This window comes from Euprymna scolopes, chromosome 17 (assembly GCF_053919585.1).
Source record: "Euprymna scolopes isolate OS-2025 chromosome 17, ASM5391958v1, whole genome shotgun sequence".
In the NCBI taxonomy this organism is placed as follows: Eukaryota; Metazoa; Mollusca; class Cephalopoda; order Sepiida; family Sepiolidae; genus Euprymna; species Euprymna scolopes.
The window spans coordinates 17,690,324-17,717,823 of record NC_136498.1 but is presented as its reverse complement, the minus strand read 5'-3'; the positions used below and the strand labels follow the sequence as shown (position 1 = coordinate 17,717,823).

Below are 27,500 nucleotides of genomic sequence, written 5' to 3'. Positions count from 1 at the left end.
ATTATTAAATCATTTCTCTCTGATAGGCTCATAAGAGTAGTGGTTGATGGGCAAAAATCAGAGGCCCACAGTATTAATGCTGGAGTCCCTCAGGGGTCCATCCTGGGCCCAACTCTCTTCCTGATCTACATCAATGACCTCCCTAAACACATACTTAAATCATTCGTTGACATCTATGCTGATGACACGACCATCTACGGAAACACATCAAAGGCTGTAAACGATAAAGTTCTCTCTGATTCTCTCCTTTGATCTCGAGCGCGTGGTACAGTGGTGGAAGAGGTGGCTGGTTACTTTTAATGCATCTAAAACCAAGCTTCTATCTTTACATCATCAATGCTCTGATCCTCATCTGGCATCAATTGAAATGGATGGCTCTCGTCTAGGGGAGGCCCCATGTTTTGATAAGCTTCTGGGTTTGACCTTTACTCCTGATCTGAAAAGGAACACGTACATCAAGTCTGTTGCCAAGGTTGCTGGAAAAATGGTGGGATCCTTCTATCGCTCCAGAAAATATTTCACTACTGATGCAATTCTCTATCTATATAAAAGCCAAGTACGTCCAAGGATGGAGTACTGCTGCCACATCTGGGCAGGAGCTGCTAAAAACAGCCTATCCTTCCTTGACAGAGTACAAAATAGACTTTGTGGTTTAGTGGAGGATGCCCTTTTCTCTTCCCTGCAACCTCTCTCCCACAGAAGAGACATTGCGAGCCTATCCTTGTTTTATCGTTATTTCCATGGCAGGCGCTCGTCTGAGCCCCAATCTCTGGTTCTCCCTCGCCAATCTTTCACAATAAACACCCGTCTAGCTGAAACCACTATAATAATTTTCCGCACTCTTTATCTGTGCCTTAATCAAAATGTAGATTCAATGAACAAAGCTTCTTTCTTTGAACTGCATGCCTATGGAACTCTCTACTGCTTGCCTGTTTCCCTCTTGACTTCAACATGGATGTCTTCAAGTCCAACATAAACAAATTCCTGATGAACCGCCCCCCCCCCTTAAGTAATGACACTTTATCAAATCTCTAATACTAATGAATACTGCAACACTCTCCCATTGATTACTGTACACAAAATAACCCTTATCCCCGAGTGGCTTCTGGGTCTTGATAAGTGGTGACCTCCATCTAAAAAAAAAAAAAGACTACTGAACTATTCTCTCTTCAACAAGCCGGCAGTATATTAAATCTATCTTTACACACAAGAACACTTCCACCTACTAACCCATTTCTCATGTGTACACGCTACTAACGAAGATGACAAATAAAGTTGTTTTTTAAATGTTAAAATGAGACTACTTTTCATTGTCTTAATTATTAACTAAAAGAGTTTCATGTGTGTACTATCAGTAAAAGTACCCATACACAAAAAGTCTGGAAATTTATTGAATGCACCTCGTACCAGATGGAATATTTGGAAAATTGAAAAAGCAAAAATAAAAGCCTTATAAAAATATTCTGTGTTATCTTCTCTATCTCTATATAAATAAAATGAACTCATTTTTTCCCGTCGGATTTTGACCTTAATAGGATTAAAAATCAAGATATTTCATGCAAATATAATATGCACAAACGGCAGAACAATATCTGAGGTGTGTTATAGGCTTATTATTTCTCAAATTCCTCGATAATCTTAGATTTCTATACTTTTTCTGCTGAGAAGTCACGGCCAAAATCGGTTAAGATCAATGGAAGTGGTAAAATATTTTCTCTCTAATAAATTCCTCCTCCCCCTGCCACCACTTAACACCGTTTGGGGATCGTTCACAAGGAACAGTTGAGAAGAGAACACCGGTTTGGCTTCGTAGTTCTTTCATGTGAAGTTATTTAAAATCACTAAACTAAGCTGCAGTGCTCTGTGGCGTAGTGGTTAGCATGCTGGACAATTCACATTATATTTTCACGTTCACGCCGACCTACCGTAGTCGTTTTTTTTTTTTTGTTTTTTTTTTTTCCTAAACAACTGGAATGGACTTTTCTTGGTGGCCGAACTGTTAACATTGCAGATGTTTTTTTTTTGTTTTTTTTTCACACTTTATTTTCCTACTTTTACTCATGACTCCGGGTTTGATCCTTCCTACTTACCTACCATAACATTTTTTAAAACTCCCCCCCCGTCCCGGAAACAAACACTCGGGCAACGCCAGGTACCCCCGCTAATTTAATAATATTTCTCTTAATAAAAAACAAGCTGCCTAAATTCATACAGAAATAAAAATATTAGTTGTAAACTATGAAAACATGTTTAGATGGAGTAGTTTCCCTTTGAACTAAGGGAAATAAATTCACATCCGGGTTTTTCTTCACATTCAGTGTGTGCACGCTTTTGTTATTATAGTAGTAGCAGTATGTAGTTTCTATTTACTTGCCTCCCCACGTGGGCAGAGTTAGATGCAAGGTCTGTTTTTAATGTGGAGAAAATCCAGCTCCCCAAAAAGGGGCACTCTGGATAGGAACAAAAATAAAAATTATCTCAGTCATGAAGGATTTCTCCTCCACTGACTGAGGACAAAAAAGGTGAAGTGTAACATCAGAACTGTGGTCTTGTTTATATACTTTATTGCATGAAAATTTACAAATTGAGTTAAAGCAAAAAATGAAAATTAACATACAAGAAACTAAGACATGAAACCTATAAAAAATTTGGGGGAGAGGGGATGGGTACAGGGTCTTTCTAAAAGGTCTATAAAACTTTGAAGAATACTCTTGGCTGGCACCATTCCCCATAATACCGCATTCACACTGTAAACTTAAACCCACTTAATAAATTCCCCAAGTATTTTCTCGAAGGCCAAAATGACTGGAATAAAATGAGTTCATAAATTACCTCCCTTTTCGTGTGTTGATTACATTAGTAAATGTTTTTTTTTTATTTTATCATTTAAAATAGTTTTTATAATTGTTTCTCAGAATTGCTTGGATGACATTTTTATCATTTTATTTATGCCTTTCTTTTTTTTTTTTTTTTTTTTTTTTTTTCAGCCATGCAAAATTTCCGACTGGCACAAGGCTATCCTTCTCTAAGTAAGTGCATCAATTTCAACTGAAAATCCGGTTATAAAGATTACCATTATTATTTTTTAATTTTTTTTTATTTTTTGATGCATCACTTATCAAGTCACTCGAGGATATTGGTTAGTGAGACTTGAGTGATAGTCAACCAAAATATGCAAAAGGTGCATCAGCTTCTGCTTTCAGATATTGGTGTGAGGTTTATTTTCATCGTGGGTGGTCATCTACAATTCTCCCCCAAGATCTAATGTTGACGTTGATTACCTTCATGCCTCGCCCCTAAAAAGTTTTTGTATCGGAGTTGAGGCCGGCAATATTTCATTAATAGCAAGTAATTCTCAACAAATAAAGCCGATTTGTAGAGGACTAGGATATATATATATCCTAATCCCGTTACAAAAGAAAATAATGAAACGAATGGAATAAAGGAAACAAAAACTCAATTGCTGGATAAAATAAACGTGTCGTTTATTTACTATTGAAGAATGACTGTTTTAGGTATAACACGTGTTCATGTCCGTGCGTGGAAAAAGGAGTGAGCAATGTAGTGGAAATGGGAATGACAGTCCAGCATGTAGACAAAGACAAAGATAAAGGGTTGACATCAGTAAAGCTGCGTGCACATGTTGGCAGTCAGCTACGGGAAGGTATTCTCAGGCACAAGTTGTATATATAGAGAGAGAAAGAGTGAGAATGTCAATCCAGTTCATGGAAAGAGAAAGCATATAAGGTGTACATACTGCCTGTTAACTCTTGTCCCATGCATAGTAGCGGGTGGCGTGAGGCACGCGTGGGTGCATGCGCTGAAAGGGCAGCAGCTGGTCCACCGACCACTCTGCTCGGAAGCTGGTACAAAAAGAAAGAAGCTGCTTATTGCTCTTGCTTTTATAGTTGTTTCAAGTGGTCTTTTGAACATGTGTGAATTTCCTTCAAAGGGGAAGTGACGTTGTCCATGTGCGCATACGTATGCGCGTATGTGAGTACATGTGTGTACGTTAGCATGTGTGTGTATACACGTGGATGTGAGTGTATATAAGTGAACGTGAGTATATGAACATGTGTGGACGTGTGTGCGTATGTTTGTGTGCGCGTATGTATATGACAAGTAATATAGCTTGAGATGTGAACGCATGTTTTTGTGTGAGACTAGAAAAGGCTCGCGCAGACTTCATGATTGAAAATCGAAACTGAAACCTTCTTTAGTTTGAGTTTCTACCAATTGAGCAATTTAAAATTCCTTATAAATAGAGCTGAAAACATTACCATAACAAAATAATTATAGCTTTGGTGTGACATCACAGACTTATTATTTATGTGTCAAAACATGAATTCAAACATAAGAGATAAATAAATAGATTATCAATAATGTTGGAAATTATTTAAGTCGAAAATTTATTTGTTTTAACTACATATTGTGTGTAATGCTTTCACAATTATATAATTGGTGTTGGTCCAGATAAAAAAATTTTAAAGCAAATTTGAGTTTTTCGAATACCTTCCCACCGGCTCTCAACATATTAAAAATGGCTTTTAAAATTACATAAGTTTGAATTATTTTTATTTATTTTATTTTATGGATATCAGGAATAATAAAGGTCTAAGGATTGACCCCTGTGGCACACACGCATTTATATCATGTCCTTTTGATGTACGACCATCAAGGAAAACATGAATTTTTCTCTTATTTAGAAGGATTTAATTATATTAAGTATACGTCTAGCAATACCATAGGATTTGCTATTCATGAGAAAACCATCGTACTAAATCCTGTCAAATTCCTTAGATACGTCTAGGGCTACTGATCTAGCTTCTCCTACCTTATCTAGTGCTTGGTATATACGTTCAGAGATTACAGTTAGGATATCTATAGTAGAACAGGCTTGTCTAAATACATACTACCAGTTGGATAAAAGTTTATTGTCTGTGAGTTGGCAGAGTATTGCTTGATTGATTAATGACTGGAAGATATTAGCGAAGAGTGGAAAGAGGTTAATGAAGCGATAATTAAGTGGGTCAGTTCTTTCACCAGAATTTTTGTAAACTGGTACAACAGAAGCAATTTTCCAGCAGTTGGGAAAGCAAGATTCGTAAAGGCATTTGTTGTAGAGCTTGAGAGAACCAGAGCAACCTCAGCAGAGCATTTTTCTAGTAGTATAGCAGGGATAAGATCGAGCCCATATGCCTTTGAGGTGTCTAAATTTATTATGGCATCACAAAAAAGGGAAAAGGTGATTTTCAGATACATATACAGCGTAGAACTATAAAATTGTCACCCTAAAGAAAACAACACTACAGCATTATTTTAACACATGTATTGAAAAAATCAATTCAGGTAACTTGATTATGAAGTTGAGCTGTCATCTATTCAATGTAGCTGTCTTCAGCCTCAATCGCTGCCTCGATACAAGTCCGGAACTGGGAGCATGCCTTTTCCACAAGCGCCGATGGGATCTCGGCGAATACTTGGCAGATGGTGTTGTGAGAGGTCATGTTAGTGATGTTCTTAATCAAACGAAGTAGTCCAGCAGGTTCAGGTTGGAAGAAGAGATGGGCCAGTGAGAGAAGGGTACACAATCGTAGCACTCCTTCTGAAAGCCTGGGTCTCTTTGGACTTGCAGGCTTTGGACAGACTCCTGCTGCCACACCAATTTGTCTGCCAGCAGCCACCTGATTGCACCAAGGGATCACCACACTCTTCAGCACATCCAGGTACACTTTGATATTGAATTTCAAGCCGACTTCAAAGATATGAGTTGGCACAATGTGGCCCTCACTTGAAATCACATCAAAGACCATAACCGTGGGTTGTCCGATGCGTTGAGCTGTACCCTCAAGTGTTGAACTGCCCGGATTTGCATTTTGAGGGTGCTGGCAATGGTCCTGTTGTCATAACTTGGATCAAAAGAGAGCATGAGTTGTACAGCAGTGCATCTCTGATCTCATTTGTTGAACATTTGTCACTTTCAGAGAAGGCTCCTATCGCTCTTGAGATTTGTACACAACTGACCAACTAGTAGATGTTCTGCAACAAAAAAGAGAAAACCGGTACACATCAAACGGAAATGGAATCATGTCATCGTTTCTAGAGCGACAGTTTTATCGTTCCACTCTGTACATATGTTATTTAAGAACGTAAGATGAATAAAATTATGTATTTTGAAAAGTAAATCTAATCTAGTAATGGGTTGTTAATCTAACTACTCATGTTTCTTTTTTCTTTTTCCACCACCTACTCTGATTAACCTTTCTAAACTTTTCTCTTTGTGTATTTCTTTATTCCTGCACCCACCACCTCATCTCTTTAACTATTGTAACCCCTATCTTATCCCCTTACTCTGTCTATATCCATCTTAATCACTTTCTCCTCCTTTCTTTTATGGGCGTTGTCAGTCACGTGAACCATGTCTTAAATTAATTTTTTTTTTTTTTGCTTTCATTTCAAAAGCATGTAATTAGAAATTTAGGTCTATGATGGAGGTAATTAGTTGACCGAAACAGCTTTGTTATTGTCTTGACCATGTAAACTGCTCCTCCAGAATCTGAAAGTTGTAACGAAATGAAACAGGAAGTTTGCATGATTCGTGACTGCTGGGATCATCTTATTGGTGGAAGCAAAACATGGATTGGGAAGAATCTGACCAATAAGATCTATAGTATATATTATTTAATCAGTTGGGATATTTATTGATATGAGTATCATTTATTCATTTATTTATTGCAAACTTTTATCCTCAGCTTTTACTTGTTGTCTCACAACGTTTCAGCCAACTATTCCTCTGGCCTTCGTCAGGTGGTAATCGCGACGGGATAGGAACTCTGAATCTCCTAACTGCATCCTCAGCAATTATTGCCAATTGTCGTCTCACCATGTTTTGGCCAAGTAAGCCTCTGGCTGGCTTTTGGTAGGATTGAAACTGCTATCATCTGACAATGCTCACTTCGAACCGCAGAGATTCAATGTCTCTATCTACTGCACCACGGGCCCCGAAAGGCGATCAAGGTTGGATGTTTTTTTTGGTCTTATAAATCCACATTTATTTATTATTTGATCGTCCATTGTTGGATCCGTATCGAATGGTATATATTATTTAATGAATTGCAATGTTTATTGAGATGAGTGTGGACTATTATCCTCATCTTTTAGTTGTTTCGGCCAACTATTCCTCTGATCTTCATCAGGTGGTAACTGCAACGGTATAAAAACTCTGAATCTCCTAACTGCATCCATAGTTGTTCTAGCTGAGCATTGTCTGAAGATAGCAGTTTCTATCCTACCCAAAACCGGCCAGAGGCTTAGTTAGCAAAAAACGTTGTGAGACGACAGTAATTGCTGAGAATGCAGTTAGAAGATTTGGAGTTCCTATCCCGTCGCGGTTACTATCTGACGAAGGCCAGAGGGATAGTTGACCGAAACGTTGTGAACAACAACTAAAAGATGAGGATAAAAGTCCGCAATAAATAAATGAAGATCTATGGTTTGAATACTACTGATTAGTGCAGCTGTGCCTAATTATTTTTTTGTGTGTGTTTCAAGGGATGTCCATGTGTTTTGCTACAGTGCAAAGTTTTATTGATGTTGTATGGCCGGTTTACAATGACAAGGCATTATAAAATGTATTGTCATTGTAACTCTATGATGGGAGTTTCTATGATAAATTTTTAACATTTAAAAGTAAATATATAAAAGGTTTAAATAAATTTTTTTTTTTCGCTTCTTATGAGAATATAAAAATATAAGTTTCATTAATTTGGAGAATAGACATTTTTATGCAATGAGTGAGATACAGTAAGAAAAAATACTCTCCAAACTTTTCATAGGTTGATTGTACGAGGTGCCTTCAATAAGTTTTCAGACGTTTTTTGTACAGGCATTTAAAATTGCCGTAGACTCTTGAAAATACAGTATGTTATTGCTATATATCTTATAAGATGTCTGACAAATTTTTATGATTTCAGGTTCAAATAAACAGCTACAGCAGGAATTGGAATACACCCTACTAAAGCCTGATTGTCACAGCTGATGAATTAAAAAATGTCACAGAAACGTATGGAATGCTCCAGAGTACTTTAAGACCATCTTGCATGAATTGAGCATCAATTTTTGAGTGGCATAAGAGATTCAAGGAAGACAGGGAGTGTGTGAGATGATGAGAGATATCGGAGGAGTAAGGAAGTCAGAACACCAGAGCTGATTGGACAAATAAAAAATTTCATGGATAAGGACCGTCATGTGTCTATAGAGGCAATAAGTTTGATGTCAGTGTGTGAACTGTACACACAATTATTCATTAGGAACTGAAAATGTGGAAAATCTGTGCAGTTTGTCCCAAGGGTGCTCCATCCTTGTCACAGACAATTTGACCAAGATGGGCATCAAGACATTTCCTCATCCTCCCTATAGTTCATAACTTGCTCCCTGTGACTTTTGGTTATTACCAAAGTTCAAGGGAAACCTTAGATGCTATCGTTATGAGACAATTGAGGAGATAAAAGGGGTTGTGATGAGGGTTATTGACATGCTCACACAGAAGGACTTCCATGGGGCCTTCCAAAAAGTGTTGGAATGGTACAACAAGCTCATTGCGACCAGAGGAAATTCATTCAAAAGGGAATAGAGTTGAATGTGTGTGCTATCAATGAAACTGACCATATGAAAAAAGTCTGGAAACATTTTGAAAGCACCTCGTACGTTGCTTTCTTACTAATTTGATCAGTGCAAAATGTTTTTACTCTTTCAACATTACTCTTCATCTTTTAGCAACTCCAAGGAAGATGTGCAGTTTTAAATGTGAAGTAGAATACTTTCCAGAGCTCATCAATCCATACAAACGATGGGCCAGCTATATACTCCCGCTTCCCACATCTACAAATGACTGGAACAAACTATGCCAGTAAGTGACGTTTGAATAAGCTATTCTCTTTCTTCTCCATTTGTCTGGCTTACCTTTTTTTTTTACTCTTATTTCATAAAAGTACAGGTTGGAACGATAAAATTGTCGCCCTAGAAAAGATGACATGATTCCATTTCCGTTTGATGAAAACCTATTTTCTATTTTTGGTGCAGACCATTTACTAGTTGATCAGTTGTCTACAAATCTCAAGAGCAATAGGAGCCTTCTATCATGTTTGAAAGTGACATCATGTTCAACAAGCAAGACTGGAAATGCACCGTTGTACAACTCATGCTCTCTACCTATCCAAGTTATGACAATAGGACCATTGCCAGCAAAATGCATCGCTGGATTGCCACGGATAACAGGGATATGCCTAAGGTGATGCAAACAGTTTCTGGCCACTGTCATGGTCTTTGTTGTGGTTTCAAGTGAAGGCCACATCATGCCACCTCACATCTTCAAAGTCGGCTTGAAGGTTAACACCAAAGTGTATGTGCTGAAAAGTATGGTGATCACCTGATGCAATCAGGTGGCCGCTAGCAGATCCTGAGTGTGGCAGTAAGGCTCGATGCCAGCTCACAAGTTCAAAGAGACCCAGACTTGGCATCAGAAGGAGTGCTATGACTTTGTACCTTTCTCTCACTGGCCCCTACACTTAATATCCGGCACTCTCCTGTGGAATCTTAGTGACAACAAGTTTTCCTAGATTTCCAGTACTCTCTACCTTTTTTGATAACCATTGCAAATGATTTTGTGTTATTGCAATATCCATTTATCATTGATTTCTTGCTGGCAACGTCCCTTATTATTATTATTATTATTATTATTATTATTTATATTCTTTTTGGACGTAGGAGTCACTACTTATCAAGGCCTGAAAGCCATGCGAGGATAAGGTTAATGAATGTAAGGTGGTAGTGTAGTAATCCTTAATGGTGTAAATTGGTTCAAATTGGATTATTTCTGGGGATGGCTCAACAAGAACTTGTTTACATTGGATTTGAAGGCTATCATGTTGTATTCAACCAGGAAGCAGGCCAGCGAAACAGTGTTCCACAAGCAGGCAATTTTGGGAAAGAAGCTTTGTTCTTTGAATCTGCATTTAAAAAAAATTTTTTATTCCATTTTCACCCCAAACAAGGCACAGTGCCACTTTGATGTAGAGGGCCACTATCGGGGACATAAGTTGGAGGGATACTATGTAGGGAGTTGAGCAGTAAGATATCTGTTTACATTACACTTGAATTCTGCATGTCAGTACAGTTGGGAAATCAGGAACCCGGAAGGGAATTCCAAAGTCTAGCAGTTCTGGAGAAGAAACTAGAGTAAAAGGTTTTCTTACATCTAGGGCTCTCTACTGTGTAGGGGTGGGATTTTGCTGCTTGTCGGGTTTGTCAAGAGTATTTACGTTAAGGGGGTACAAGGGCTTGTAGTTCATCGGACCATCCACCATTAAAATACTTGTAAAACAGGCAGAGGGATGCAACATTTCATGGATGGGACAGAGGCCAAAGCTTAGATGACAGTTCAGGACCTGTCAGGTTGATGACTCTTTTGAATCTTGTCCAGGAGTAACAGACTAGTAGCAGATGCACCAGTACAATTGTGACAACAATACTCCATACATGAGCGAATGGTGGCCTTGTAGAGGTACAGGATATTTTCAGGCTTAAGTAACTTTCTAGCACAGTAGAGAGAGTTCACCTTCTTCTTGCAGTTATGGCAATGCTCTCAAAGTATCTGTTTCAACTCATGTTCCCTGTGGCCGTTAAATTGAGGAGTTTAAAAGAAATACTTTCAGGTAATGTATCTTTAGCCATAGCTATTGGTGGTTGAGAAGGTTTCTTGTAATTATTGAAGAAAACAAACTTAGTCAGCATTGAATGCGACCATCCATTTTTGTCCCCATTCTACTACAGATTGGAGGTCTTCCGCTAGTGTTTCTGCCATTTCCTTAGATATGTGTTCATTTGTTTTTCTATCATGCCTATTTGAGAGTGTGGTGTCATCAGCAAATATACCCATCTCAGAAACAATTTTATCAGGGAGGTCGTTTATGAATATTAGGAATAATAAAGGTCCAAGGATAGATCTCTGAGGTACACCTGCATTTATATCATATTATTTAGATGTATGACCGTCGAGGGCAACCTGGATTCTTCTCTTATTTAAGAAGGATTTAATTATGTTAAGTATTTATCCAGTGATACCGTATGATCTGATTTTTCTGAGAGGACCATCATGCCATACTCTGTCAAAAGACTTAGGTATATCTAGGGCTACCGCTCTACCCTCCTCTACTTTGTCCAGTGTATGGTATATATGTTCAGTTAGGATATCCTGGTGCTACCAGATCAGGCTGCCTATTGGCTTCCTGAGACAAAACGCACCTACATCGATTTCTGTTTTTGTTTTCTATTCTCTTTTGTAAAACTTAATTATGTTCTACAAAAACAAAATAAAAACAACAGCCCCCTCCCCTTCCCCCCTCCTTTTTTCCTTCTCTACTTCCCGGTTGACCCTGTCGGCAGGGCATTAGAATACGCCGACTGCCCCCCTGCAGAGGGTAAAAGTCCCTCAACGGGGCTACCTGTTGGCCGTGGGTGGCAACCCGTGATGCCTAGGAAAAGGATCCTGGTGGCTGAGCAACCGATGCCTAGGGAAAATAAAGGTACCTGTAGCAACACTCTACTTTAGCCTTGTACTCGGCTAGACGGGCGGTTGGAGAGGCCCGATCCAACCAATCGGCTAGTCATGTCAAGCCCTAACACTTACACTGAAAATGTCAATTATAACATCTAACTAAAATAAAATAAAAAAAAAAAACTTAATCCAAAGATAATACATTTCATTACTACAAACATAGACAAACCAGTTAAGTGTTAGAAGGCGATGGCAAGGGCCAATCAATTGATGAGACAAAAACCACACAACTGCTCCCTAACAAACGTTTCTATCAAACTGGGAAAGAAGAAACTAAAGGAGGAAACAGGAAATGATGGAACAAACTCAATCAATTGAGTATATCTCTTTTGTATCCCTGGGATGAAAGGGCGAATGGGTTTCCCCCTAACATCTCCCAATTTCGGGCTCCGAGGAGGATGGGGAGCAAGAGAGATGAAAATCTAAACAAACTTCTATGGATATAATAAACCCAAACAAAAAACCCAGAAATCAAAAAAATGCTACAAAATCGAAAAGAACCCACTCTGACGTAACCAGCTCAGACAGTGAACAAGAATATAACTATGAAATAATTGATAAAGAAAAATATCCAAGATTCATAGTAATCGAAACCTTGGAAGGAAAAAAGATCAGCGATCTATCTCCATTCCTAATTGAAAAAATTCTGTCTCAAAACAGCAACCCAAAAACAGCAAAAAAAATGAAAAATGGCAATCTACTTGTCACAGTCGACAACTATAAAGACGCAAAAAACATCTTAGAGATGGAAAAATTCCATATCTATAAATGCAAAAGTTATGCTCATGAAAGACTAAACACATCAAAAGGTGTTATAAAAAGCCATGAATTAAGCTTGGCTACAGCAGAAGAAATAGAAAATGCCCTAAGAAAACAGGGAGTAATCGATCACGTCCGAATAAACATAAAAAGGAATGGTCAAACCATACCTACAAAAACCTACATACTAACTTTCAATACACCAAAGATTCCCAAAGAAATAAAAATCGGATACACAATAGAAAAAGTAGAACAATATATACCAGCCCCTCTGAGATGTTATAAGTGTCATAAATATGGACATAGCAGAGAAGCATGCAAAGGACAGAAAGTATGTGGAAAATGTGGCTTAAAAGAACCTAACCATACTGAAAGTGAATGCCCAAACGAAACAAAATGCCCAAATTGCCAAGAAAAACACCCAGCATACTCTAAAATATGCAAAATCTACACAAAAGAAAAAGAAATAGCCGAAATAAAATACAAACAAAACGTGCCCTTTCCTGAAGCAAGGAAAATAGCAAGCTCTCGAGAAAAAATAAACACTTACGCAGACATTACAAAAACTTCAAACCAAACAACCCAAAACCAAGACCTACTTAAACTAATCTCCGAACTCAAAAATTTAATTGAAACTTTAAAAACTAACAAAAACAAGAAACAAATACCAGTATCTTTGAAAACTCAGTCAAATGATCTAAAACACGTCCCAAAGAACAAAAAAAAACCCGAACAACAAAAACCACAAATAAACCGTGAAAGATCCAAATCACGTACAAGGACAAAAGCAGAAGATAAAAACACAATATCTGGAAAGATGGAAACAGAACGGGAAAACACAAATCCTCTTTCCAAAAACCAAAGTAAACAAAAAACAGAGACAATATTAATCGAAAATGAAAACAAATTTGAATTGATTGAAATCGAGAGTCACAGGAAAAAATCTAGCTCCAAAAACAGAACTGATCAGGAAGAGAAAATGGAGACTGAGGAACCAAGCAGTTCAAGTAAACACAAAACAAAAACCACTCAAAACACAACAAACCAATAGAATAATAGATATAAAAACCTAAACAAAAACCAAACAGAAAAAAAAAAGGAAAAAAATTAATAAATAAACGAACTTACTTATGGAAATGAATAAAAACATCATACAGTGGAACTGCAGAGGCATAAAACCAAACTACGAAGAAATCAAACATATAATAGCACAATATGACCCCAGCATAATCGGCCTACAGGAAACTCTTCTAAAAGAAACGGACACCATCAACTTCAAAGGATACCACATCTACAATCAAACGAACAGATCACAAGCAGATAATCGACCCACAGGTGGCACTTCAATTATAATAAAAAAACAGATACCACATATAAAATTACAACTCCAAACAAACCTTCAAACAATAGCAATTAAAGTTACACTTCACCGACCAATAACCATTTGTTCAATATACATTCCACCTAAACATAAACTAAACAAAACCGAAATTGAAGATCTTATAACACAACTCCCCATACCTTTTATATTAATGGACTTCAACACCCATAACAAAATGTGGGGAAGTGAGAATATTAATCAAAATGGGAAAACCATTGAATCATTACTGGAATCACCTGAAGTAACTATATTCAATGACACAACACACACATACCTTCACCCAGGCACAGGAACGACATCAGCTATCGACCTAACACTATGCTCCCCCACAATATTTATGGACTTCCAATGGGAGGTACATAACGACCAGTGTGGCAGCGATCACTTCCCAATTTTTCTCAAAACCCAAGAACCTACAACAGAAGAATCAAAACCAAAATGGCAAATTAATAAAGCTAACTGGACTGAATTTAGCAAACTTTGCACAAATCTAATTAATCAAGAAATAGTTAACAAACCAGATCCTATGTTAGCTTTCACCAATACACTAAACGAAATAGCAACCAAGACAATCCCAAAATCTTCCACCAAACCACACCCAAAATCAACGCCATGGTTCACAATAGAATGTAAGCAAGAAATAACCAACAGGAAAAAAATGCTAAAAAACTTCAAACTACATCCTACAAAACCCAACCTTCAAAAATACCTACAAGCACGAGCAAAAGCACGCTATATTATAAAAAAAAGCAAAAAAGAAACCTGGCAAAACTATATTTCCAAATTGAACAACAACACGCCATCAAAAAAAACATGGGAAATAATAAGAAAAATAACTGGAAAAAAACTTGGAACACCAATAAATAATATAAATACACCAAATGGTAGACAAACTATAGACAAAAAAGAAATAGCAAACATAATCGCAAATGAATTCAGCCAAAACTCATCATCCAACCACTACTCCCCCAAATTCCAAAAATACAAAAACAACGCAGAAAAAGAAAAACTCAATTTCACATCCAATAACAAAGAATACTATAACACCTCTTTCTTTCATTATAACAGAACTAAAAAATGCAATTCATAAAAGTAAAGATACAGCTACTGGTCCAGACGACATCCACTATCAACTTCTAAAACACATGCCAGACACATCTCTCAACATTCTCTTATAGATAATTAACAAAATATGGTGGACTAACAATTTTCCAAAACACTGGCTCGACTCCAATATCATCCCAATTCCTAAAGCAGGAAAAGATCACTCCAACCCTACCAATTATCGTCCTATCGCCTTAACAAGCTGTATATGCAAAACAACAGAAAGGATGGTCAATACAAGACTAATGTGGCATTTAGAAAAAAATAATCTTATCTCTACACACCAAAGCGGATTTAGACAAAATCAAGGTACTAATGACCAACTTATTCGGCTAGAAACATATATTCGTAACGGTCTAATAAGAAACCACCACGTGGTCTCAATCTTTTTTGATATCGAAAAGGCGTATGACACCACGTGGAGATATGGAATCTTGAAAGATATTCATAATATGGGAATCAGAGGAAACCTAGCAAAATTTATCCAAGAATTCCTATCCCACAGAACATTTAAAGTATGCTTAGGAAATACAACATCAGATCAACACACACAAGAAACAGGGGTACCACAGGGTAGCGTACTATCTGCCACCCTTTTTCTAATTAAAATCAACAGTATAATCGAAAATGTTAACATGGGATTTGAAAAAACACTATTTGTTGATGACTTTTCAATAACTTACTCATCACCAAATATGCCAACTATTGAAAGACAAATGCAACATTGCCTTAACAAAATAGACCTTTGGGTTAACCAAAATGGATTTAAAATGTCCAAAAGCAAAACCACATGTATCCACTTTTGTAGGAAACGAAAATACCACCTTGACCTACAGCTCAAACTAGATGGACAACCAATACCAGTAGTACAACACACCAAATTTCTAGGGATCATTTTAGACAACAAACTAAACTTCAAGGAGCACATTAACAAATTAAAACAAAAATGCTTAAAAGCAATAAATATCTTAAAAATAGTATCAAAACTAGATTGGGGAGCAGATCAAGCTACAATGCTCAAAATATATCGCTCACATATCAGATCCAAACTGGATTATGGTTGTGCCATATACAGCTCTACTTACAAATTCTACAAAAACAAATTACTAACAATACAGAATCAAAGTTTAAGACTCAGCCTGGGAGCCTACCGAACTTCTCCAATGGAAAGCCTTCATGTAGAAGCCCAAGAACTACCCCTGCACTTAAGATGGAAAAAACTAGCATTACAATACGCAACAAAACTACAAACCAACCCCGAAAACCCAACATACAAAACTACCTTCAACTTACAATGTACAAACTCTTATTCAAGGAAACCAAAAAGTATACCCTCCTTTGGACACAGAATTAAAGAAATAATACATCAAATCAATGAAAACCCCGACAATATAATTACTCAGAAAACAAACGACAGACCCCCATGGACATTACACAACCCAGAAACCGACATAACACTTACTACTTACAAGAAAAACATTACAAATAATATAACAAACAGAAGCAACTTTGGAGAACTAAGAGAAAAATATGCAGAATACATAGAAATATACACCGATGGGTCTAAAACTATAAACGGAACAAGCGCAGCATGCACAGAAGGACAAAATCAATATCAAATAAGACTGCCCAACGAGGCTTCAATATATACAGCCGAACTGCAGGCCATCAAAATAGCTCTCAAACACATCAAAGACATCAACGAACAAAAAGACATAATACATACAGACTCGCTATCCTGTATCATGGCCCTTGAAGTAAAATCTAAACACCCTTTTATCACAGAAATTATACAAGAATACAATGAAATAACCGAAAAAAACAATAAAAAAATTATAATAGCCTGGATACCAAGTCATGTCGGCATTCCAGGAAATGAAAAAGCAGACAAACTGGCTAAAGAAGCCACAAACCACCAAATGGAAAAAATTAAAATACCACACACAGACCTAAAAAGAAAAATCAACGAATATATAGAAAACATGTGGCAAGAGGAATGGAACAAATGCACTGCAAACAAATTGCATGAACATCAACCAATAATTAAAAACGAAAAACAAAAAATTTTTAAAGGAAGAAGAGAAGAAATTGTACTAAACCGAATAAGAATCGGACATACAAAATTAACTCATTCCTACCTAATCAAAGCGGAGGAAACACCAAATTGCACACTCTGCAATCAACAACTAACAATTAAACATCTACTGACAGAATGTAGAAAACACAAACACACTCAGAAGAAATATTTTAAAACAACAAACATTAGAAAAGTGTTCCAGGAAGTGGAACCCCAACAAATCATAAACTATTTAAAAGAAACAAATGTATTCAAACTCCTATAAAGCAAACAAGTAAAATTCAGTTTAGAAAAACAAATCTCTTACAACTAAAACAATTTTTCAGAAAACCTAAAACATCTTGCTTCAAAAGATAGACTTTTTCAAGAAACTTAAAAATTTTTTACAAGAAACTGAAAATCTATTATACCAACAAAACTTTTTTGGCATTAAACGACTCTTAGAGGTTGAAATGCCGTTAAACAAATACACTCACTCACTCACTCACTCACTCACTCAGTTAGGATATCTGCTGTAGAACGGGTTGCCTAAATCCATATTGTTAGTCAGTCAGAAGTTTAGCAACTGTAAGGTAGTAGACTAGAACTTGATTTTTTTTTTTATTACATTTTCACCCCAAACAAAGGCACATTGCCACTGTGGGCAGCAACTATTGGGACACTGTGTTGGGATTGGGCAGCAAGATGTCGATTCACGTTATACTTGAACTTCTGCATGTCAGTACAGTTGGGGAAACAGGGACCTGGAATGGAATTCCGGAGTCTAGCGGTTCTGGGGAAGAAATTACTGAATAGAGGTAAGTAATTCGCAAATGTATATTTCAGTCGCTCACACTGAGGATTGAACCTTCAACCTTCAGGAGAATATCACTTTTACAATTGATTCTTCCCAGTACTCTAACCACTGCGCCACGGGTCCTATACATTTGCGAATTACTTAGGACCTCTATCCAGTCATGGCTGACGGAACAAGAGCATGCTACCCCTGTGAAGTAAATAAAGAGTTCCGCTCGAAATTTCGTCCAAATTCCCGAGTTCAACAGAAACATTCCCGAGTTTGACAAGATACACCTAAAGAAGGTCGGAGGTTATATCGGCCGAAACGTTATGAAAATCACACTTAAGATGAGAACAGTAGTCCAATGAATAATAATACATATAACCAATCCTCATCTCAAAAATTCAGAAACGTAATAACAAAGAGTATCGGCTCAGTTTTTTGTATTGCTTTCAACCATCTAAGAGAAAGAGAGATATAGATATTGCTATTTAATATAGATCTCTTTAAATCTAAGTACAAAACTGTGCCTAATAATAAGTATCTATTTTATAGTTAAACTATAGGATAAGAATATACACTAATGCATGCCTTAACAATAAAAATCTATAGATGTTTAGCATGTATCGATTTTTAAAAGGTCAGCCTGCTAAAGTTAAGGACCAAAAGCTAAACCTCTCTCCAAAGGTACATGCAATGTATGTGATTTTATAGCAGCTTGGGAAGAAGAGCAATTGTTAGTTTACAGAATACAGTATAAATATACATTAGGATATACAGATTTTGGGGTAGAGTTTAGAAGTATAAAAATTTGAGATAATGTTTATCATGTAAAACAGGTAGTCGTCTTGGAGGTAAAGTATCTATTGGATATAATTGGATAGAATTGCATAGAATTGGATAGAATTGCATATAATTGGATAGAATTGCATATAATTTGATAGAATTGCATATAATTGCATAGAATTGGATAGATTTGGATATAATTGGATAGATTTGGATAGACCTGCATTATAATTGGATAGAATTGGATAGAATATAATTGGATAGAATTGCATATAATTGCATAGAATTGGATATAATTGGATAGAATTGGATATAATTGCATATAATTTTATAGAATTGGATAGAATTGCATATAATTGGATAGATTTGGATATAATTGCATATAATTGGATATAATTGAATATAATTAGATAGAATTCGATATAATTGAATATAATTGGATAGAATTGTATATAATTGGATAGATTTGGATATAATTGAATATAATTGGATATAATTGAATATAATTAGATAGAATTCGATATAATTGAATATAATTTGATAGAATTCGATATAATTGAATATAATTAGATAGAATTCGATATAATTGAATATAATTAAATAGAATTCGATATAATTGAATATAATTAGATAGAATTCGATATAATTGAATATAATTGGATAGAATTGTATATAATTGGATAGATTTGGATATAATTGAATATAATTGGATATAATTGAATATAATTAGATAGAATTCGATATAATTGGATATAATTTGATAGAATTGGATAGAATTGGATATAATTGGATAGAATTGGATATAATTGGATAGATCTGAAGAGACCTGCATTATAATTAGATAGAATTGAATATAATTGCATATAATTGGATAGATTTGGATATAATTGGATAGAATTGGATAGATTTGGATATAATTGGATAGAATTGGATATAATTGGATAAATTTGGATATAATTGGATATAATTGGATAGATTTGGATATAATTGGATAGATTTGGATATAATTGGATAGATTTGGATAAAATTGGATAGATTTGGATAGACCTGCATTATAATTGGAGATAATTGCATATAATTTGATATAATTGGATAGAATTGGATATAATTGGATAGATTTGGATATAATTGGATATAATTGGATGGATTTGGATATAATTGAACAGATTTGGATATAATTGGATAGATTTGGATATAATTGGATAGATTTGAATATAATTGGATATAATTGGATAGATTTGGATAGATTTGAATATAATTCGATAGATTTGGATAGAATTGGATATAATTGGATAGATTTGGATATAATTGCATATAATTTGATAGAATTTGATATAATTCGATAGATTTGGATAGAATTGGATATAATTGGATAGAATTGGATAGATTTGGATATAATTGGATAGATTTGGATAGAATTGGATATAATTGGATGGATTTGGATATAATTGGATATAATTCGATAGATTTGGATATAATTGGATAGATTTGGATACAATTGGATAGATTTGGATAGAATTGGATAGATTTGAATGGAATTGGATATAATTTGATAGAATTGGATATAATTTGATAGAATTGGATAGAATTGGATATAATTGGATAGATTTGAATGGAATTGGATATAATTTGATAGAATTGGATATAATTTGATAGAATTGGATAGAATTGGATATAATTGGATAGATTTGGATAGACCTGCATTATAATTGGATATAATTGGATAGAATTGGATATAATTGGATAGATTTGAATGGAATTGGATATAATTTGATAGAATTGGATAGAATTGGATATAATTGGATATAATTGGATATAATTGGATAGATTTGGATAGACCTGCATTATAATTGGATAGAATTGCATAGAATTGCATATAATTGGATATAATTGCATATAATTGGATATAATCGGATATAATCGGATATAATTTGATATAATTGGATAGAATTGGATATAATTTGATGGAATTGGATATAATTGGATAGATTTGGATAGACCTGCATTATAATTGGATAGAATTGGATATAATTTGATAGAATTGGATATAATTTGATAGAATTGCATATAATTGGATAGAATTGGATATAATTTGATAGAATTGGATATAATTTGATAGAATTGGATATAATTTGATAGAATTGGATAGATTTGGATAGACCTGCATTATAATTGTGATATAATCAGATAGAATTGGATAGACCTGCATATAATTGGATATAATTTGATAGAATTGGATATAATTGGATATAATTGCATATAATTTGATAGAATTGGATAGATTTGGATAGACCTGCATTATAATTGTGATATAATCAGATAGAATTGGATAGACCTGCATATAATTGGATATAATTTGATAGAATTGGATATAATTGCATATAATTGGATAGAATTGGATAGATCTTCATATACTTGGATAGAATTGCATAGAATTGGATAGAATTGGATAGATCTTCATATAATTGGATATAATTGCCCATAATTGGATAGAATTGGATAGATTTGGATATAATTGGATATGGCTAGCATGCTAGCAGAGCCATTTGCTCAGTTTTGAGAGAAACAATAATTAAATGGGGAGTCGTGGCTCATTGTTTTAGTCAGGAATTAAGGCCAGGCACAAAGCGTCACAAGAGAGTCCCTTATATTGTAACTTTGCCCCTGGCTAATTAGACAAGGAATAAGTGTGGAAGTTAGGCAATGGTCAGAGCTTATCTACTCCTTTAATGATATAGGTTTACAAACTGTAGAATTTGGTGATGTCACAAGCTCTGGGAAATTTGTTGACCATGATCGAGGAGACCCTCTCCCTAGTGTTTCGGGGCAATGACATAGATCAAAAGAATAGACTTTATAACTAGGCCAAGCCTCGCCCAGAATAAGTGGCCCGACAAAATCTACAGATCCATCACTTGAAAAGAGGTAGCCATGCGTTTGTGGTCAATACCAGGTTTTTTAGTTCCCTCCCATTGGAAAGATAATAAGTATCATACTTAAATAAATTTTTGTCCTCATTTAAATAAATTAGCATAAAATATTTAGAGATTTTGTTTTTATTATATATAGAAGTGATACTATCAATTTAGCATGGTGAAAAGACTATTCAGTGTTTTTTAGGAGTTTGCTTTAAAATAATAAGTGAAAAAAAACGATGGTTAAAATATGTGAAAAAAAATGTAGCAAATTAAGATAAATACATACAAAGGAGAAACTATATTAAATGAACGGATAAAGATTTACTTATCTTAATTCATTGTCTTAGAGACTTGTAACCACCCTTGCTGCCTACGTTCAAATGTTTATGTGAATAAGCAATAATTTCACAATACTTAGTAAGCAAATAAGTAATTAACAGTAAGAGGCTTTCTTTCCACAAAAGTTTCAACTTCACGTTGTGTTCAGCTATAGTTTCTATTTGTTTTCAACCAATGTTCAGTGCTTCGGCTGGGGGTTCATTTTGTGGATTTGCAGGAATTTATATTTTAATTTTACTTCAAAAATAAAACTTAATATATCTTAGCAGGAAATAAAGATAAGTACATTCTACAACAACTTTACAATAATAGTCTGAACGAGTCAGGCGAACATCAGTAACATTGCAAGCAAAGCCGTTTGTTCTGTCTGTGAGAAAAATAGTAAGGAAGTGGGGAGTTGGGGTTAATTGTCCTAACTAAGAATCAAGACAAGGCACAGAGAGTCTCAAGTGAGTCCCTTGTATTGTGACTGCACCTGACTAATAAATAAAGGATAAGTATGAGAGCTGAGCGAAAGGCAGAGCCTACCTACTCCTTAGGCGGTATAGGTTTGCAAATTGGGGAATTTTTTAATGTCGCCAGCACTAGGAAGGTTGTCGACTATGACTCAGACGCCTCCCCTCCCCTATTGTTAAGGTGCAATGTCATGGAATAAGAAGCATAGGTTTATATCAGAGCCTTCACTCTTTCAGTTGGGTAACCTGGCAAGATCTATGGATCAATCACACTAAGAGGGGGTAGCCATTCGCCTGGGTTCCAGACATGGTTGGTAAGATAATACGATAGCATACTTAGGTAAATTCCTGCTGTCTTCTGTCTAGATAGATTAGAATTCAGATATTATCATACTTAAAGTTCTTTTAGGTGCTAAAGTTTCAGAAAATAAAATAAAAATCTGCGTTACAATACGATATTGTAATTATGTATCAGTATGAGGAACAAACTCATTATTTTGTATTAATCTGGATTTGATGAAATAGTTTGAAAATTGGTTTAGTAACAATAGAAAAAATACTGTATTAATGCATTATTAAAATACAAGGAAGTAATTAAGTTTAGAGTTAGGGAGATTTCGGATGATATATAATGCAGGAGAGATATAGACAAAGTTTTTAGGGGTCCGTTTCTTTCTTGGGGGACAGATTTTAATTTATAGACATTTAACATATCGAAAGGAAATTAAAAAAAAAAAAAAAAGAGATAAATAAATAAAACTGAAAAGCCTATTTTAAAAACACCGTTTGTCAAAAGAAAATATTTAAAAACTTCAAAATGAAATGTTGAGATTTTAAGTCAACAGGAATTAGAAGTAGAATGTTTGATGTGAATAACGGATGGTTTTTAGAAAATATAAATGGAGAAATAGTTTATCTTTTGTTCTGTGTAAATTTAGATTTAGGCACAGTTAGAGTGGGGGGGGATCGTAATGGTTGTAACTAACCAACCAAACTCCTATCCTTACATCATCAACGCTCTGATCCACATCTGGCATCAATTGAGATGGATGGCTCTCGTCTAGGAGAGGCCCTGTGCTTTGACAAGCTTCGAGGTTTGACCTTTACTCCTGATTTGAAATGGAACACGTACATCAAGTCTATTGCCAAGGTCGCTGGAAAGATGGTGGGATCCTTCTACCGCTCCAGAAGATATCTCACTACTGATGCAATTCTCTATCTATATAAAAGCCAAGTACGTCCAAGGATGGAATACTGCTGCCATATCTGGGCAGGAGCTTCTAAAAACAGCCTATCCTGCCTTGACAGAGTACAAAATAGACTTCGTGGCTTAGTGGGGGATGCCCTGCAATTTCTCTCCCACAGGAGAGACATTGCGAGCCTATCCTTGTTTTATCGTTATTTCCATGGCAGGTGCTCGTCTGAACTCCAATCTCTGGTCCCCCCTCACCAATCTTTCACGAAAAACACCTGTCTAGCCGAATCCACTGTGAAAAATTTCCCCCACTCTTTATCTGTGCCTAAATCAAAACGTGGATTCCATGAACAAAGCTTCTTTCTTAGAACTGCACACCTGTGAAACTCTGTTCCGTCTGCCTGCTTCCCACCTGACTACAACTTGGATGTCTTAAAGTCCAACGTTAACAAATTCCTAATGAACCGCCCCCTTAAGTAAACACTTCATCAAATCTCCACACTAACGTAATGTACTTGCAATAACCCTTATCTCTGAGTGGCTTCCGGGCCTTGATAAGTGGTGACCACTGTGTAAAAAAAAAAAAAAAAAATTATCAAGAAATACATTTGTCGCATATTTTTAAAAAGTTGTTTAATTCTCTTTTCTTGTTTTTATTATCTTTTTTCTTTAGACGGAGAGTGTCATTTCTGGCCTGTTCAAAAGTGCAAACAAATGATTGTGACGAAAGTTTGCCCCCAATGTGGAGAGTAGCTCAAGTAAGAGACGCTTATGGATATGTGTGCAAAGAAGGTGCATCAAGTAAGTAAATAAGTTTTTTCTCTCATTATTTCGTCTTAAATTTTAAATTCAGTTTTATGCTTTAAACATTGAACCATTGAACCTAAAAAATTAATTTTCAAGGGTAAATAACTGTCACGATTTAATCTTTTTTTAATGGAAATCACTCTAGACAAGGCATGAAGCCACTTGATGTAAAGAGCTAAAGAAATACTACTTTAAGGTCAAAAAACTAAGCAACAATGTGTTGGAGAAATAGATTTCAACACAGAGGAGGCAATCCTTTCCCCTTTGTCAGAAACTTACTTTATTGACTACATTCTTGATCACGCTCTCTAACGTTATCAAAGGGTTGTAAGCAGGTGATAAGTATGTTGGACCTAGCTTACGCAGATAACATCGTACTACTGGGGATGAGGTGCAGATTGTGTGTACGTGCATCAATGCATCAAAGACTTAAGTTCTCTCTTCATTACGTTGCGAAAATAAAACTCAAGATGAGAATCAAAGTGGGAAGAATCCAAATAATACAAAGAAGCATATTTTGTATTGCGGGAGGGGGGATATCTATATATATATATATATATATATATATATATATATATACGAGCAAACAGTTAATAAAACATTTTAAAAACACTTTGAAATGAGTTAAAAACATATTTAATCTGAAAAGGAAACACTAGATAAGTGGATAGTCCTTAATCCGCAGAGTTTCGAAGGAATACTTTCCTTCCCATTAGTGGGTAGGAATTAGCAAAATGCGGGATATGATTTTGCATGCAAAAGTATTTGATGAAACAACAATAAATCAAAGATCTTACTTGAAAACAAAAAAGTGAAGCAGAGGGAATATGGTGAAGAAAAAGGTGATTACACATGAATGGATAGTCTGGTGGAAGATAAATAATCCAGTGGCGGTAAAATCCAAATGTATAACTTCAAGAAAGTTAATTGAATTTCCATTTGCACAAGTAAAATCCAAGGAAATCTTGTAATTGGAAGAAGATGGTCCATAATAATCCAAAGGCTTCCATGGAATAATTCACAAAAATGTGTACAAGGAAGAAAGGAAAAAATTCCAATAATATTAATAAAAGAAAAATGAGATATGCTTTTCACTCTACTTCCGAGGCATAAATATAAATAAGAAAGATCAGGGAAGAAAAAGAGGAGAGAAAAAAAAATGATGATTGAGTTAAATATAAAATAGAGAAACAAATGTCAAAATGACCCAGACAGGAAATGTTAAAGGCGCGAAAAAAATATATAGGGCAAAATAATATAGGTCAACTGAAATGTACAGGTCATCGCTTAAAAAAATGTCAGCAAGAGTTGTTAGAAGACACTAAATGGAAAATAAATAAATAAATTAATTAATAAATAAATAGAAAATAAATAATAAATAAACAATAAATAAATAAAATATAAAATAAAAAATTAAAAATTATTTAAGAGGAGAGGATGGCCGGTATCTGCAAATTCAGGAAAAAGCATGAAAAAAAGTAAGTAAATGCATATAGTAAAATATAAGTAAATATACATACAAGATATAAAAGTGTTGGTAGATTGATATATTAGATAGATAGGAAAGTTTAAAGAATAAAGCAGAAAATGCAGATAAAAAACTGGCCATGCAAAGAAAAGATAAAGAATTAAAATAAAGGATTATAAATTATAAAGTATTAAGAAGTATGTAGAAAAACGATAAAGTTAAAGAAAAAAATTTTTTATATCTATATAAAAGGTAAAAGTAATAACTATGTCATTTCAAAATTGCCATAATTAAATTTGGACTTATGTTTACAGAAAGAGATCAGTTAATTTTTAGAATTTATTGTTACTTTGAGGGGAAGTAATTATAGTTATAGCTTTGGTTGTGCAGAGGCGACATGACTTAGAGCCGGGAGTATAAGACTTAATTTTTTTTTATGATAGTCCATTTGATTGAGAAGGGGGTATTGTTAGAGTTAAGTTTTTTAATTAAAGTGGTTAGAGAAGTCCTTGGTTATTATTAGAATTACAGTTGTTAAAAGAAGAAATGTGGTTTGATATTCTTTTCTTAATTAATGTTGGAGTAGCGCCGATATATGTATGTACTTTATTAAAAGCTCGAGGTCTGGTATTAATATTAATTTGCTGATTTGTATTAGTTAAATGGTTGAATTTTGTTCATAGTGTTCAACAAATGGTGGGACAATGTCTGTATGAGGACTATTTTGGAGGGGATAATGAGTGTTGTTAGTGTTAGGATGGCTGTTAGGAGAAATATTATTATTCTCATTAATATTATTATTATTATTATTATTATTATTATTATTACTAGTTGTATGATTGTAGATGGAGGGGCTGCTCGAGAGGTGTATTGGATTAGTAACTATATCAGATGGAAGAGGGGAAGAAGAATAACTTGAAGACGAAATATTAGTGTCTGTTATGAGAGGATTGCGTAGGAGCTCAGTAATAGTGCAAGAATATATAACATCTTTATGGATGCAATCATTATTGAGTGGGCACAGATGTTTGTTATTACAATTACAGTTAGTTTGGGGTTTAATTGGGAAAGGGATTTTTTGGGCTGATTTAATTTTTTTGTTATTACATGTTAAGATTCTTTGTGCTAAATCAGGCATTGTTGAATAAGAAATCCTGATTGAATTTTTATTGAAAAATAGAACTATATCTGTGTGGGTATTTGAAAAAGTTTTGTACAATGTTGAAGAATTCCTTAGGTATATTAGTTTTGACATTTAGGCTAAATGGAGGATTAAACCAAATATTTTTCTTTCTCCTGATGCGACTGGGTGGGTTAGAGGTATTGCGATTAGTATTTTGGTTTGGATTATAAATGTAGACTGGTTCATTGTTATTGATAGCAGCAGATCTTGTTATTTGAACTGGTTTCTTACGAGTCATATTGTGTGTGATTACAGATTTAAGGCGGCCTGCAGGAGGAGCATAATTGTTGTATTTAATCTTTTCCTTGTGTCCTGAGTTCCATAAGGCGTTATTGAAGAAAGTAGCATTTTGATTAAAAGTTTTTTATCAGCAGAAAGAGCAGAAATTCTTCTAGAGACGGATGGTACTATAGATTTTATAATTGGGTTGGGGTGGTTAGAAGATTTATGGACGTATAAAAGCATAAGATTAGGTTTATGATAGGGGCTATGAGATTCGGTGTAAAGATTAAGTGTAACATCTAGAAAATTTGAAGTTTTTTTGTTTGGTTCGATAATTATAGAAAGGCCAAAGTTATTGAAGAAGTTATGTAATTTTTTAATTGTTTTGTTGTACTCTCTTGGCCTGGCTGTTGT

The 27,500-nt window shown here is 35.0% G+C and overlaps 1 protein-coding gene across 1 annotated transcript in view; it reads left to right on the top strand.

The window, feature by feature from the left end:
• Window positions 1-27,500, top strand: part of LOC145296702 (uncharacterized) — an 80,644-nt gene that overhangs the window by 11,562 nt on the left and 41,582 nt on the right. The window contains exons 2-4 of the mRNA XM_080142679.1: window positions 2,988-3,029; window positions 8,776-8,908; window positions 24,080-24,207. Coding sequence (XP_079998805.1) covers window positions 2,988-3,029; window positions 8,776-8,908; window positions 24,080-24,207 — 303 coding nt within the window. The remainder of the gene's footprint in view (window positions 1-2,987; window positions 3,030-8,775; window positions 8,909-24,079; window positions 24,208-27,500) is intronic.